This window comes from Ursus arctos, unplaced genomic scaffold (genome assembly GCF_023065955.2).
Source record: "Ursus arctos isolate Adak ecotype North America unplaced genomic scaffold, UrsArc2.0 scaffold_22, whole genome shotgun sequence".
Taxonomy (NCBI): Eukaryota; Metazoa; Chordata; class Mammalia; order Carnivora; family Ursidae; genus Ursus; species Ursus arctos.
The window spans coordinates 810,966-826,964 of NW_026622897.1; the positions used below are offsets into that span (position 1 = coordinate 810,966).

The following is a 15,999-nucleotide window of genomic DNA, read 5'->3' on the forward strand; positions in this document are numbered from 1 at the left end:
AAAGAGAAGAGGGTGTGACTGACGTCTGGGTTGGCCCTGGGCCGAGGAAAGGGAACCCAGGAAGGCCGGGTCAGGGGAGACACAGTGATGTCAGGTCCAGGGCAGGACTCAGCCGGAAGTGACTGTGGGAATGTAAACTCCTGGGAATTCACATGCCCTTTGTGGGAAGAACTGGACTTCCCAGACACTCAGAGTGAAAGCCTGGGCCAGGAGGAGAAGGGGAACTGGGGCGCCTTTGGGCTGTGCCGGTGAAGAGCTCCCTGCTTGCCCGCTCGGGGACAGTGCAGGTGAGCTGAAGACCCGAAATGATGTGGGGTTTTTGTTTGTTTGTTTGTTGGGTCTTTGATTTCATCATACAGCGTGTCTTCTCTGACACAGAACCAGTACTTCCCGGTAGAAATCCTTTTGCCACGGAGTAAAACCTTTATTTATCTGTGTATGTAACATTTATTACCATGTACCAAGTGCTGCTGGAGGAAAGTCATCGATGAAGGAGACACTCGTGCCACAAGGAGCTTTCCCCAGGAGAGCGAGGCAGGTGAAAACCAGCTGCGACGCAGGGAAGAACCGACAGGGCGCTCAGCGGAGCTCAGGGACCGTGTGCGTTAACTCTGGCTGGGGAGCAACCACACCGAACCCACCAAACGAACGTGGGTTCTTCCCTGTGTCCCTAATTCGCTCTTGAGGTACTTTTCTCTCCTGTTAAGAGAGAAAATAAGAACATCTGACAGAGAACACGTAAAACCACCCTAAAACGTGGAAAACAGAAGGCGAGTCGCAGTCAGTAGTATCCGTCACCCACCCAGCCCGCTCTTCCGTGCCCGGAACAAGGTTCTGAAGACCACCCCCCAGGGGCGAAGGGGGCAGTGCTGGATGGAGGGCAGGCCGGGGCCAGAAGTCTCTGCAGCCCCTGTCTGCGTCTACCAGCCGCACCGCCTCGGGTCAGGCACCGCGCGCGCGGCCTCTGTCAACGCGACATCACCCGCGTGCGAGGTGAGGGTGACGGCGGCTCCCTGGACTGTCACAGTACGCGAGCGAAGGCCTGTGAAGTGCTGGGTGCGTGAAATGCGGGACGCACGGCACCTCTGGTTTGTATTATTCTGGGAAGAGCATCCTTGAGTTTCATCACACTCTTTTGAAGGTATATTTTCTGTTCATAGGACTTCTTGGATTAATGAACTCGCTAAACGTAAAACCTATGTAATTAAGTCTTGCTTTCATTTGTCCAGAAGTTACCTCTTTCCATTGACCGGGGCACCTCATTGTCTAATACTTAGGGATTCAACGCCTTGGTCTGTCTGCTTCATGTGAAATCTAGTCAGTGCCTTTTGGTCCCTTTCTAATTTCCTTCGGGTCCTGGGACAGTGACACAGGCCACGGAGTCTTCCACGAGGATGTAGGTGAGGGAGGCGTGGTCTTCTGTTGGTGGTAACTTCACGGACAACTGTTAGAGTTTCGTGAACTTTTTGGCAACAGCAGCAATTTGAGTCACAACTTTAAGGCGCAGTTACGTAGTATTTTCCAGAATGTTCTCTGGAATGCTATTCTGTGAGGGCTCAGTCAGCGTTCCACAAAGAGGATTATAATCTAGGGGGCACGGGGCTCCTCGAGTGGCGGGTGCGCCGACTATCCCGTGGGCCTCCAGTACGACAGCTACTCTTTCTTGACCTGGTTTTTCCACAGCTTCCTTTTCTGGGAATTGTCTTGTAGGACTACTCAGTGTTCTGGGAACAGAGTTTAGGAAATGCCACTGATGGTAAGTTCTAGGTTCGACTGATCATTTAAACCCTTTTATTCCAGGAATGATCTTCTCCTGAGGACATCGCCCTGTCATCTGGAAGCACTTTCATGCTCATCCATTCAGGATCTTCGGCAGCTAGGAAGGAAGGGGCTGTGTTCCTGAGCCCATCCCCCCGGGGACACTCTCTAAAGTGTCTGAACTGAGCAAGAAAGCACAGTGAGGGGCAGCTTGGGGAAAAAATACCTCAGTCGTGTCATTTTTCTAATTTCACCGAATGATACCGTGTTACTGAAGACGTAAAATCAATATCCTTGCCGTATAAAATAGCCCGGTGACATTTTGAGGATCTAAGGTCTCAAATTTCTCTCCTCAATGGGCTTTTAGATGTAAGTTCCAGTGTTTTTCCAAGTGGATTCCCATTTCCCAGCCTTTCCCGTTCCAGCACGCCCGCCCGCAGGAGACAGTGTGAAATCATAAATATTACCGTAAAGTTTCTGGATGCCTTCGATATCGTCCGGTGCAAGTTTGAAATTCCTGGGGTCTCCAGCTCTGTAGGTTGGATACATCACGGCCTTGGGATCAGACGAGTGACCCAGGCCCAAAGAATGGCCAAGTTCGTGGGTTGCAGTGATCAGGAAGTTAACTCCTACAACCAAGAGTGACAGGCAGTAAGTGCAGGGCAGCTCTGTGAGTAACGTCGTGCACGACATGGAACAGAACTGGGAGCTACAAGAACACACACCTCTTCAGAGCCTTTGCAGCCACTTACTCGTGTCTAGGCCCTCACGAGCGGAGGGCTGAGAAGGAGCATCAAAGGAGTGCTTTCATCTCCTCGCCCCTTCTGTGTTTGCAAAACGTGCTGTTTTCCTTACGTGATCACCCAGACAGCAGTCTTCTGGAGTGGAAAGCAACGCTTCAGAGGTGCTGGGGACCCAGGCTTGACACCCAGCTCTGCTGCTTACCAGCAGGACTCTGTGGACGCATGAACTGACCTCCCCGAGTCTCAGTTCCTCGTCTGTTAAATGCAAATAATCACTCCTACCGTGCAGGTTTGTCACACTACGGAGAGTTCCCCACTATCTGGAGAGTAATGGCCATTCACTGACAGTGACCTCGAGCGTCAGGAGACAGAACGTCGGCCTTGAGGAAGCCAAGACGGAAAGCAGGGTCCCCTGGCGACGCTGGGTTTGGTTTCTGACCTACGGAATCATCTTCCCTCAGACCCACAGACGGGCTTCACCAGCGAGGCGGACGGCGCGAGCCTGGGAGTCGGCGGAGTGGCCAGGGCTCTGACGGTGGGAGGAGAGCGGGGGCGCTCGGTGAGGCCACCCGGAGGGGAAGGAAGGGAGACGAGCAAGACATGCAGGGTGTGGAAGCGAGCCCGTGTCACCACCTCACAAAGGCTGGACGTTGACCCCCGGGCATCGCTGTGGTGGTGAAGTCCCACCACCCAACACTAGTGCCGACCTCCCTCTCAGGGACAGTGAGCAGCCACGGTACTTTATTTAATTAATTTATTGTCAGCATCGTCTCCACTTGGTGTTGTTTACACCAGAGCTTTCCTCCATAGTTTTCTGGGGTGTTTGTAATCTCCCACTTTGTAAGGCGGTGAATACGATGGGCTGGCTCCTTTTGAACAACAGAGAATGACCTCAGAATTGTGCACGAGGCTTAAATATCCTAATCTCTGCTCCTCCTTCTCCTCCAATAAAAAAAAAATTACTTTTGGGAAATAGAACTCTAATTTATGAAATTACTAAGATATCCCGACAGTGTGTAAAGCACTGTAAAACACTATATCAGTTACTTCCAGCCACAATCCTAGGCGGTGGGTTATAGTCCCACTTCATAGACGGAAACCGGCCCAGAGAAGTCGATAACCTGACCGAAGGCACGTGCCGAGTGGCTGGTTGAGCCCAGTGTGGTTTGAGCCCACATCCTGCCCCCATCCTCTGTCTACACAGCATTGGCAGTTAACGATGGGTCAGTAATTACCATTAACTGCAGCAACTGTACAGGGCGTTCAGAGCTCTAAACCCTGCGTTCAGCCGAAGAGCGAGTGGGCACCATACCTCTCCTGCTGCCGTCCGTCCAGCGCTCGTCCTCATCGAAGTGCGCGTCTCCCCCTAGGCCCGGCCCTGGTGCAAAGGCATGAGCCAGGGTGTTTCCCGGTCCGTCAAAAGGGTAGTAGTCCCCGTGAGCTGAAAGAAAAAGGGGGTTGTGCCACGTGAGTGAGTCGATCTCCTTGTACTTTACGTGGTTACAGAGGCCGCAGAGATCAGCCCGGTGCTGGTCACAGGCCAGTTTTCTTTCACAAAACCACTGCTCCGCGCTGCTCACCGCCAGAGACGAGGGCTCACTGAATACGGGACTTTAAGCGCATCACATCCGACTTCCAGGGGCATCGAGGGGTTAAATCTGATCGCTGTGCTTGGCCCAATGGTGGCAGGATGGAGAGGGAGGGCAAGATACTCGTGCCGTTAACTAGAACTTCTAAGAACCTGGCTTAGTCTTTGCGGGCAGAGTGGACACTGTCTTGGAGAACCAGGCACAGCGTGTCACAGTGAACTTCGTCCGTGCTTTTGTTTGCGATGCAGACATGCTGAACTTTGAATCAGTATCAGGCTGCATCCGTTCGAATCCAACAGATTCGATCCATCTCTCGACAGACGTGGACTGCCCTGATCAGTGCTCTCGGGGACATGTTCTTGGTGGTGTCAGGATTGTGGCCAAAGTTCAGATTTCAGCTAAATTCACACCCATGGGCAGCTGAACATTAGAACAGACCGGAAAGAACAACACTCTTCTTTACATTTGCATCATAAAATGCTAGCCATTAATAGCAACCACGTATGTGGGTTCTGTCTCCTCAAATCCTGTAATTTGAACGCTCTCAGGTTCTCCTTTCTTACTCCAGTGAGGGTGTTGGCAACAGGCCGTCGGGGAGACCACTTAGGGCCTTTGGAAACGGTCACCCTTGTCTGGGTTTAATGATGATGTTAATTAGCCATATTTTAACCTGACCCATAAACATTCCTATATTCACATATGTACATCTATCAGGATTCATGCTACAAAACGGGGTTGGCAAACTTTTTCTGTAAAGGACCAGATAATAAGTAATTTAGGATTTATGAACGTGGTGGTATCTGTCAGGAATACTAAACTCCCCCACGGTAGCCCCAAAGCAGTCATCGATAATGCATAAATGAAGGACCATCACTGTGTTCTGATAAACATTTATCCATAGAATGCTGAAACTGCCCACAAAACAAAACAAAACAAAACAAAGGATAGGAATCTCTTCCCAAAAACAGATGGTGGGTCAGATTCGGCCCCTGGGCTGTCACTTGCCATCCCCTGCTACAAACAGTGGCTCTAAATTAACAAACTAGAAGCAGTGCAGTGACGTAGATGTCGTTTTGTATTATGTATGTCACGCATGTAGCAGATATGACGATCATATCGTCACGCATGTAGCAGATATGACGATCATAGACGGGAAGACTGTCAGTCCTGAGCAGAGGACACGCAGGAGCCACCTGCAGCGACCTTCCTTACCTCCTCTTGCAAAGCCGATCATTATATCCGCCGTCCCCACTAACACTCTCCTGAAGGACAGCGGGATCTCCTGGCTCCACATCGCCAAGGCCTTCGCCACGAGTTGATTCACTCGGACACGCGGCAGGTCTGGCGTGTACGATACGACCCTGGGAGCAAACGGGAAAACAGCGTGTGGCCTTAGGAGGCGGGCTTGGCAGCGTTTGCCGGGGCGAGCCCAGGGGAACGCACCTGTAGGTGACCACGCCGGAAACCCACTTGGGCCGGGTTGGGAAGAGTGAGTACTCGGCCACGTCCGGGACGCCGCATCGGGGCTTCTGCATTATTTCGATCGTGTGGGGGTTCAGGACTCCGGTCACGGGCAGACGGAAGAATCTCTGCATCAGCTTGAGTCTGGCTTCGAAGCTGTCGGCCTCCCTCGTTTTGGGGTCAGACGGATAAAACCTTCTGAGGTAGTCCTGTTGGGAAGACAGGGATTGTGCTGTCGTCTCTGTTACTGTCCTGTCTTCTCTTTAGCTCGCAGAAGGCCGTGCGTCTTTGCTCGGGGTCCTGTGGACTCACGTCGTGGCTTGAAGGTACTTACGTGGCCACCAAGGGAAACTCGTGTGCATTAATGAGGAGAAAATGTGATGTTGATAAGGGCACTTCGTCATCAGTTTCATGTGCCAAGGGGCCCCTTCATTTCCCTTTTATCCCATTTAATGTTTTTTTAGAAGAGAATTTTTTTAAAAGGTTTTATTTATTTATTTGAGAGAAAGAGAGAGCAGAAGCAGGGGAGGAGCAGAGGGAGAGGGATAAGCAGGCTCCCCGCTGAGTGGACCCTGGGATTGACCTGAGCCGAAGGCAGACGCTTCACCAACGGAGACCCCAGGTGCCCCTCTCCTGGTAAATGTTTTGAGGAGAAACCCACTGCACACTTTATGAAACACAGACTTGTTCCAGTTCTTTGAAAAATGTCCTCGGTATTTTGATCGGGATAGCATTGAAAGTGTAGATGGCTCTGGGTAGCATGGACATTTTAACTATGTTAATTCTTCCGATCCATGAGCATGGAATGTTTTTCCATCTTTTTGTGTCTTCCTCAATGTCTTTCAAGAGTGATTTATAGTTTCTAGAATATAGGTCCTTTACGTCTCTGGTTAATTCCAAGGTAACGTATGGTTTTTGGTGCTATTGTAAATGGGATGGATTCCCTAATTTCTCTTTCTTCAGTCTCGTTATTCGTGTATAGAAATGCAACTGAGTTCTGAGCATTGATTTTGTATCCTGCCACATTACTGAATTGCTCTATAACTTCTAATAGTTTGGGAGTGGATTCTTTTGGGTTTTCCATATAGAGTATCATGTCATCTGCGAAGAGAGACAGTTTGACTTCTTCCTTGCCGATTTGGATACCTTTTATCCCTTTTTGTTGTCTGATTGCTGTTGCAAGGACTTCTAGTACTATGTTGAATAATAGTGGCGAGAGTGGGCATCCTTGTCGTGTTCCTGATCTTAAGGGAAAGGCTTCCAGCTTTTCCCCATTGAGAATGATATTTGCTGTAGGCTTTTCATAGATGGTTTTTATGAGATTGAGGAATTTGTATGGACCCAGAAAAGGCCCCAAATCGCCAAGGAACTGTTGAAAAGGAAAAACAAAGCTGGGGGCATCACAATGCTGGATTTCGAGCTGTACTACAAAGCTGTGATCACAAAGACAGCATGGTACTGGCACAAAAACAGACACATAGACCAGTGGAACAGAATAGAGAACCCAGAAATGGACCCTTGGCTCTTTGGGCAAATAATCTTTGATAAAGCAGGAAAAAACATCCAGTGGAAAAAAGACAGTCTCTTCAATAAATGGTGCTGGGAAAATTGGACAGCTATATGCAAAAGAATGAAACTTGACCACTCTCTCACACCATACACAAAGATAAACTCCAAATGGACGAAAGACCTCGATGTGAGACAGGAATCCATCAAAATCCTAGAGGAGAGCATAGGCGGCAACCTCTACGACATCGGCCACAGCAACCTTTTTCATGACACATCTCCAAAGGCAAGAGAAACAAAAGATAAAATGAACTTGTGGGACTTCATCAAGATAAAAAGCTTCTGCACAGCCAAGGAAACAGTCAAAAAAACTAAGAGGCAGCCCACGGAATGGGAGAAGATATTTGCAAATGATGCTACAGATAAAAGACTGGTATCCAAGATCTACAAAGAACTTCTCAAACTCAACATGCGAGAAACAAATAAACAAATCATAAAATGGGCAGAAGATATGAACAGACACTTTCCAATGAAGACATACAAATGGCTAACAGACACCTGAAAAAATGTTCAACATCATTAGCCATCAGGGAAATTCAAATCAAAACCACACTAAGATACCACCTTACACCAGTTAGAATGGCAAAAATTGACAAGGCAAGACACAACAATTGCTGGAGAGGATGTGGAGAAAGGGGATCCCTCCTACATTGTTGGTGGGAATGCAAGTTGGTACAGCCACTCTGGAAAACAGTGTGGAGGTCCCTTTAAAAGTTAAAAATTGAGCTACCCTATGACCCAGCCATTGCACTACTGGGTATTTACCCCAAAGATACAGACGTAGTGAAGAGAAGGGCCATATGCACCCCAATGTTCATAGCAGCATTGTCCACAATAGCTAAATCGTGGAAGGAGCCGAGATGCCCTTCAACAGATGACTGGATTAAGAAGTTGTGGTCCATATAGACAATGGAATATTACTCAGCTATCAGAAAGAACGAGTTCTCAACATTTGCAGCAACATGGACGGCACTGGAGGAGATAATGCTAAGTGAAATAAGTCAAGCAGAGAAAGACAATTATATGATTTCTCTCATCTATGGAACATAAGAGCTAGGATGATCGGTAGGGGAAGAAAGGGATAAAGAAAGGGGGGTGTAAACAGAAGGGGGAATGAAGCATGAGAGACTGTGGACTCTGAGAAACAAACTGAGGGCTTCAGAGGGGAGGGGGGTGGGGGAATGGGATAGGCTGGTGATGGGTAGTAAGGAGGGCATGTATTGCATGGAGCACTGGGTGTTATACACAACTAATGAATCATCGAACTTTGTATCAGAAACCGGGGATGTACTGTATGGTGACTAACATAATATAATAAAAAAATATTTTAAAAAAAGATACAGAATGAAAAAAAGAACAAACACAGACTTGCTTGTCGCAGCCAAGCGGGAAGGCACCCAGAGAGTCCTCAGGGGCCGCAGCAGAGACCCTGCCTGGAGGTCCAAGTCGCCCCCCTCATCTGAGTCTCCAGAGGTCTGGGCCGTGCTGAGGTTAACGGGTCTGAAGATTTTAGTCCTGGGGGAGGGTTACCGGGTCTGAAGATTTTAGTCCTGGGGGAGGGTACGGTGACATTGTTTTGTTCTCCAGGTGTAGACAGCAAAGCCCACACAGCGGAATGCAGGGCCCCGGGCACATACCAGTGCAGCAGCGGAGCTGGCCCTGAGTCCCCTCGCTGCCTGTTCTGTGGGCTGCAGGACACAGCAGGTCTCCCAGGTGAACCCCACGTGCCACTGCATCCTTGTGACTTTCTCAAAGGACCCAGTGTGTGGACGTGAGGAAGGCCGTCCAGCAGCCTTAACAGGAAAGAGGAAAAAGTGAGGGACAGAGGAGCAGCCCCTTGTCGAGACCTTGAACCAAGCACCTCGGAGCGGCAGGAGCTCACGCACACGTAGGGCCCCCGCAAACCTCAGGCCGCCCTGGATGCAGGTGTGGCATGGTCATTCCCATTTACATATGAAGAGTCCCGGCTCAGACTAAGCAAATCACCAGCACAAGGTCACCCTGAGAGGACCTGCATTTGACCTCAGGTTCTGTTTCCAAAGCCCATTTCATTAGAACAATGGAGAGGGCTGTAGGATGCACGATGGTTTTGTTGGACTGATTCGAACCCCTGCGCACACCCGTGCGGTCTAATCGCGGTGGGCGGGACGGTTACCTGTCCCTGAACCTCTCAGGGATGCATGCTTTATGTCAGTGACCTCAGTCCTACTGGGATCTCTCTTCAAGGTCCCAGGGATGGTGTTTCGTTCAACACAACAAACACTATTCATCCATGACAATTAGGAATGAATCTATTATTTTAAAACAAGTAAGTCATTCATCCTTTTCTGAGCTGCAGGCTTGACAAAGACACTCTTTTGGAAGAGATCCTTTTGCGTTCTTGATGCGAACTTCCTGCCTTCTGTGAAACTCAGCTAGCGTCTCTCTGGTTTATTATCAACCTGCACGTGAAGGGAAGGGACTCAGGGCTCTTGCAAATGTACCCCTTTTGGAGAACCCATTAGATTGGACTTTAGGAAATTGCTGTTTTGCAGGTAAAAAAAAAAAACAGTCAAATATCTGTAATTTCATATGGTTCAATCTAACAGATTATTGGACTTTTGAAAGTCAAAATTAATGTGAAATAAAAGTAGACTTTACTTATACTTAAAGCTTAAATTTTTGAACAATAGTTAGGAGTCAACAACCCATTATTTTACCAAACATTAATTATTTATACTTATTAGGTAGCTTATTAAGAAGTATATTGGAAAGACCATGGTTTTTGACCCAGAAAAACTTGTCCCTGACTCCTATCACTATCATTATCAAGTCTGAGTCAGCATAACTTTGGCTCCTTCTTTCCCCGGGATGGCGCTAACGATTCGATGGCGGAAGGTGTGGGAAGCACTTCACAGCCTGTGACGGTCGCATGCAGAACAGTCAGCGCTGTCCTCACTTCCTCCTTCAGGAGAAGAATCCCGTGAGCTGCGAAACACGAACGTTCGTGTCCCCATGGGCGAAGTCAGGAGTTCACACCTGCCCACCATCCCCACCGGCTGGTCAGGGCCCGCTGTAACCTCTACCTTGTTTTCTGAGGTCAAGCCTCTCCGCTACCAGGAGTCCCCACCTTAAGAGGCAACACTCAGCTCTTCATGAAAAGAATTTCAGGTCACAATAAATAATAACATCAACGCTTCAATTCATTGAGCCAGAACCCTGTTTCAGCTCCTGTGTAAGTGCCCCGCAGCGCCCATACCGCCTCCAACCTCCAAGCCAGAATACTGAAGCTAGAGAAACGTCAGGACGTCCCCACACTGCCTGAGTGGTGAGGGCAGGAGGAGCTGCAGTGTGAACCGGTGTGGGCAGGCTCTAAAGCCGCTCTGCGTTTTGGTTTGTTTTTTAAGAAAGAGAGACAGAGTGCTTACGTGTGTGAGCAAGAGAGGGAGAGAATCTCCAGCAGACTCCCCACTGACCACGGAGCCCAGGGCGGGACTCGATCTCACGACCCTGAGATCACGACCAGAGCCGAGACCAAGAGTCAGTCACTCCACTGACGGGGCCACCCGGTCAGCCTGCTCTTGATAGCCCCTTGACTAAAACATATACATCACCAGAAAAACCACCCAAATTGGAAAACACACTTCCTCATGCTGCTGGTGAGACGGGGAGCCCCCCCGCGGAGCGGGCCAGGGACGTACCTGAGCCTGTTTCCACTGTGGCTCGCTCGTGCCCCCTGCCTCCCGGGGCAGCGGCAAGGCCAGCCCGCTGGGCAGCAGACACAGAGCGCACAGCACGGCCAGCCGCATAGCTGCTGTCCCCCGATGGTTCTTCTCGGACCGACGGCCGGTCTGCTGGGCTCTGCCAGAGGCTGGAGGCATTTATACAGCTTCTCAGACCTGCGTGTGGAGATAGGTGACTCATTTGAGTGTTTTCTTTCTTTTTAGTGTCTACAGAACGTTGGAAGTGTGTGTTGTTTTTCATTAACGGCAACAAGGAAGTTTTATGTCCTTATTGGCAGGAAGCACACCATGTATTTGCCTTTCAAGGGATTTTTTTTTTTTGTGCCTTGTCTGCTGTATAAATTTAACTCATTTTATTTGCCAGAATCAAATTTCTACTCAGACATGTCTTCACAATTTTAAATTTTGGGGAGGATCATTCAGGACATATTGTACATGCATCTTAAGAGATTTTTTTAAAGAAATTTGAAATGCATGAAAAAATGCATAAAACACACACATAATCAAATAATTATGAAGCAAACATTCTGTAACAAACTCCGAAGTCCAGATTTGAGTCCAACTTCTTTACTTTTATCAAAGGTCTGAAGGTAAAACCAAAATTCACTTATTCTCCCTCTGTCACCGCAGTTGGTGTCAGTCCCGACTCCCAGTCCAGAACTGCCTCTCCGCTGTGTCATTATATTATGTGTTTCCCGGGAGAGTCCCATGGCTTTGGACGGTGTTACATCACGGGAAACACGCCAGATTTGCTGGAGCTGAAAAATTTACTTATTCAAATAGCTCCTAAATCATCTGGAGATTGGGTGCTGTGACTTAGCAAAAGTAAACTTTCCAGACCAATAAATTAAATTTGCTCTCTTTACATGGATGTCATCACTCATATCATCGCAGTTCAGCCACACGTGGGAGCCTCCTGCCGTTAGTCAGTATGTGGGCTGGAGCAGGTGCCCAACGCATGTTTACAGAATACATGCTTATAGATTTGGACCAGGTAACATGGGTATATGAGGTTTTCCATGATCTTTGCATTGAATTAAAGTTCAAAGGCATTCTCTAGATATTATATTTTCTATTTCTGTTAATTTTAGTAATTCAAAGAGCATTAGATATTACAAATATTTTAAATAAATTTGAGTAACTCCCTTGAACAGTCACTTCTGGATAGCAAGAAAGAAATCTTTTCTTGCCTTGTTCCTCTGAATTATAATCAGTGAAAAATGAACAAATGGGATCAAATCCCCGTCCTGCTTATAGAAGCCTATGCTCTAGGGTTAGGGTACGGGACCCCCTGCACAGTGGGACAATTGCTAGTAGTATGCAATGCTGCCAAGGACAGGGAACAGCTAATCTTCCCATGGGAACTGAGGAATGATCGATGGAGGAGGTGGCATCTTAGCTGGATTTGAGAGGGTAACTAGGCGTTCCCCTGGGTGGGCATTAGAGAGAGAACACGTGGGAAGGAAAGAAGACATGATGAAGGGCGAGCCGTTGGTGTTGCTGGGAGGTGAATGACTGTGAAAGGAGTTAGGGTTCAGGTTGTGAAGAGCCAGTCTTGTTTGCTAGGGGCTCTTGACTTTATCCTAAACAGTGTCGAGGACTGTTTCAAAGGAAGAGAGTAGCATTATCGGATTTGTCACGATGTAAGCAAATGGTGGTGGTTGTTCTGAAGTTGCAGGTACTAGGGATGATACTAGGGAGGCAGACAGAACAAGAGCAAGTTATTGACAAAAGATGAGGCCTTGAACCAAGACCTGCTGCAGGGATGGGAAAGAGGAAGGCAATTCACCATCTGGATGGAAGGAAGGACTGACGAAGACAAAACCAGACAAAAGCTTAGGAGCTGAGTGGTGGCAGGAGCGAGGAAGAGAGAATGAAAGATTAATGGACCTCGTGGACGGTAGCGCTGCTATTACAGAGATGAGGCTTTTGGGAAAAGGAACAATAAGTTAATTTTTCAAGGGAAACAGGGACTCGGTTGTGGTTAATCACTGACATCAATTTTGGGTATGGAGTTTAGGTATTCTCAGCTGGAAACTCAGATCTGGAGCTCATGGGGGGTGATCTGGTCTGCAGGTAGAGCTCGTGAGTGACTTAGTTCAAAAGAAGGAAAATCATGCTTTTTTTGTAGTAAAATATGCATACTATGACGTTAACTATTTTCTCCGTTTTAAGTGTGCAGTTTGGTTGCATAAAGTACATGCATGATATTGAATGACCATCACCAGTACTCATTTCCAGAACTTTTTTTATCATCCCAAACAGAAACTCTATCCCCATTATACGATAACTCTTTCCCTCCCATCTTCCCGGCCCTTGGTAATCTCAATTCTACATCCTGTCTCTATGAATATGATTATTCTGCACATATGGGTGTATTCATATCAGAGTTGTCCTTTGCTGTATGGATTATTTCATTGAGCAAAATATCCCCAAGGTTCATTCATGGTGTAGCAGGTATCAGAATTTCCTTCCTTTTTTATGGCCAAATAATATTCCATCATATGAATGTATTACATTTTATTTATCCATTTAACTGTCAAGATCTTGGGTGGTTTTCATGGTTTGGCTATTGTGAACAATTGTGCAATGGTCCTCGGTGTACAAATATCTGTTCGAGTCCCTGTTTTCGTTTTCTTTTTTTCTTTTTCTTTCTTTCTTTTCTTTTCTTTTCTTTCTTTTCTTTTTCTTTTCTCTTTTCTTTCTTTTCTTTTCTCTTTTCTTTTCTTTTCTTTTCTTTTCTTTTCTTTTCTTTTTTCTTTTCTTTTCTTTTCTTTTCTTTTCTTTTCTTTTCTTTTCTTTTCTTTTCTTTTCTTTTCTTGATTTTATTTATTTATTTGACAGAGAGAGAGACAGCCAGTGAGAGAGGGAACACAGGCAGGGGGAGTGGGAGAGGGAGAAGCAGGCTTCCTGCCGAGAGGGAGCCCGATGCGGGGCTCGATCCCAGGACCCTGGGATCACACGCTGAGCCGAATGCAGACGCTTAATGGCTGAGCCACCCAGGCGCCCCTGAGTCCCTGTTTTCCATCAGTTTGTGCATGTACCTATGAGTGGAATTGCTGGCCATATAATAATTCTATTATAAATAGATTAAATTCTTGAGGAACCACCACATGGTTTTCTATAGAGACAGCATTGTTTTACATTCTTGCCAGCAATGTAGAAGGATTTAAATTTCTCCACAACCTCATCAACATTTGTTATTTCCCGTGTTTAGAACCTTTTCTGTATTATAACCATGAAGCGGCATCTCACTGTGGTTTTGATGTGTATCTCTAATGACCAGTGAACGGTGCTGAGCATCTTGTATGTGCTTGTCCATTTGTAAACCTTCTTTAGAGGAAGATCGACTCAAGCTTTTTGACTGTATTTTAAATCGGGTTGTCTTTCTATTGTTGAGTTGTAGGAGTTCTTCATATATTGTGGATGTTAAACTCTTATCAGATATATGATTTGCAAATCTTATCTCCCTCTCTGTAGGTTGCCTTTTCACATTCTTGATAATGTCCTTTGATGCACAAAAGTTTCTAATTTTTTTAAAGATCTTATTTATTTGACACAGAGAGACACAGTGAGAGAGGGAACACAAGCAGGGGGAGTGGGAGAGGGAGATGCAGGATTCCCGCTGAGCAGGGAGCCCGATGCGGGGCTCGATCCCAGGATCCTGAGGTCGTGATCTGAGCCGAAGGCAGATGCTTAATGACTGAGCCACCTAGGCAGCCCCCAAAGTTTCTAATTTTGATGAAGTCCAATTTATCTATTTTTTCTTTGGTTGCTTGTGCTTCCAATGTTGGATCTGAAAACCCACTGCCAAGCCCAAAGTCATGAAGATTTCTGCCTATGTTTTAAGAGTTTTATGGTTTTAGCTCTTATATGTAGGTCATTGATCCACATTATTATTTTTTTAATTTTTATTTTAATTTCAGTTAGTTAAAATACATATAACTAACATGATTCTCAGGTGTACAATATAGCGGTTCAGCACCTCCATACATCACCTGTGTTCATCATGACAGGTGCCCTCCTTCATCCCCAGCACCTGTTCCCCCGTCCCCCACCCACCTCCCCTCTGGTGACCAGCAGGGTGTTCTCTGTAGTTAAGGGTCTTGTTTCTTGGTTTGCTTCTGTTTTTTTCCCTGTTATGATTGTTTGTTTTGTTTCTTAAATTCCACATATGAGTGAAATCGTATGGTATTTATCTTTCTCTGGCTGACTTATTTTGCTTAGCATAATACCCTCTAGCTCCATCCACATTGTTGCAAATGGCAAGATTTCATTCTTTTTTATTCCATTGTGTGTGTGTGTATACACTGCTTCTTCTTTATCCATTCATCAATCCACGGATGCTGGGGCTGCTTCCATATCTTGGTTATTGTAGATAACGCGGCTGTAAACATCAGGATGCACGTATCCCTTTGAATTAGCGTTTTTGTATTCTTTGGGTCAAATACCCAGTAGTGCGTTTGCTGGGTCATAGGGTGGCTCTATTTTTAACACCTTGGGGACTCTCCATACTGTTTTGCACAGTGGCCGCTCCAGCTTGCATTTCCACCAACAGGGTAAGACATTCCCTTTCTCCACGTCCTCACCAACACCTGTTTTTTCCTGTGTTGTTGATTTCAGCCATTCTGACAGCTGTGTACGTGCTTTATTTTTGACAGCTTTCCTCGTCACGCCTTTGCTTTCCCCCTGCTGCAGTGTGATTTTCTGCTTTGCTGTTCTGAGCAGAGAGACTTGTTGTCACATTAAAGGAGGGTGTTCTGCCCTGGTCAGCCTCCTTGCATCATAGTGACCAAGTCCCTAACCCCTCTGTGTTTCAGATTGCTTATCTGGAAAACAGGGAGGGCACTTTTTCTTCTGGTTGTAGAGGGGACTGATGAGGTGATTAAGTGTGTAAGCACGGTAAGACTTTTATACATGCTGGCTAAGATTGCCGTTGCTGTCATCACACACCGGGAGTTGTTATGTACTGTGACCTCTATGAACCCAGTGTGATCATCAGACAATTAGGTATACAAGAAAAGTAGGAAGTTCAAGTGGTTTTGTTCCAAAAATTTTACTGATGCTGATAATGCCAATGTTTTCTGAGACAGAGGGAACTATTGTAAATATTGTGGCATGTTATGTAACCAATTAAAAAAATCATATCATAGGTGCTAT

General features: G+C 46.8%; 1 protein-coding gene across 2 annotated transcripts; it reads right to left on the reverse strand.

Annotated features, from left to right (window-relative positions):
* Positions 1 to 403: 403 nt before the first annotated feature.
* On the reverse strand, positions 404 to 11,055 carry MMP7 (matrix metallopeptidase 7). 2 transcript variants are annotated; one of them, XM_026505901.4, is made up of 6 exons: positions 10,798 to 11,015; positions 5,534 to 5,760; positions 5,303 to 5,451; positions 3,814 to 3,942; positions 2,226 to 2,387; positions 404 to 699 (listed from the first exon to the last, which is right to left on the reverse strand). In XM_026505901.4, the coding sequence occupies exons 1-6, from the start codon at positions 10,975 to 10,977 to the stop codon at positions 671 to 673; spliced, it is 876 nt and encodes a 291-aa protein (XP_026361686.2). In that variant the 5' UTR covers positions 10,978 to 11,015; the 3' UTR covers positions 404 to 670. The 2 variants fall into 2 exon arrangements, with proteins under 2 accessions (XP_026361686.2, XP_057172740.1); XM_057316757.1 differs by having other exon boundaries at positions 404 to 2,387; positions 10,798 to 11,055.
* Between the last annotated feature and the right edge of the window lie 4,944 nt (positions 11,056 to 15,999).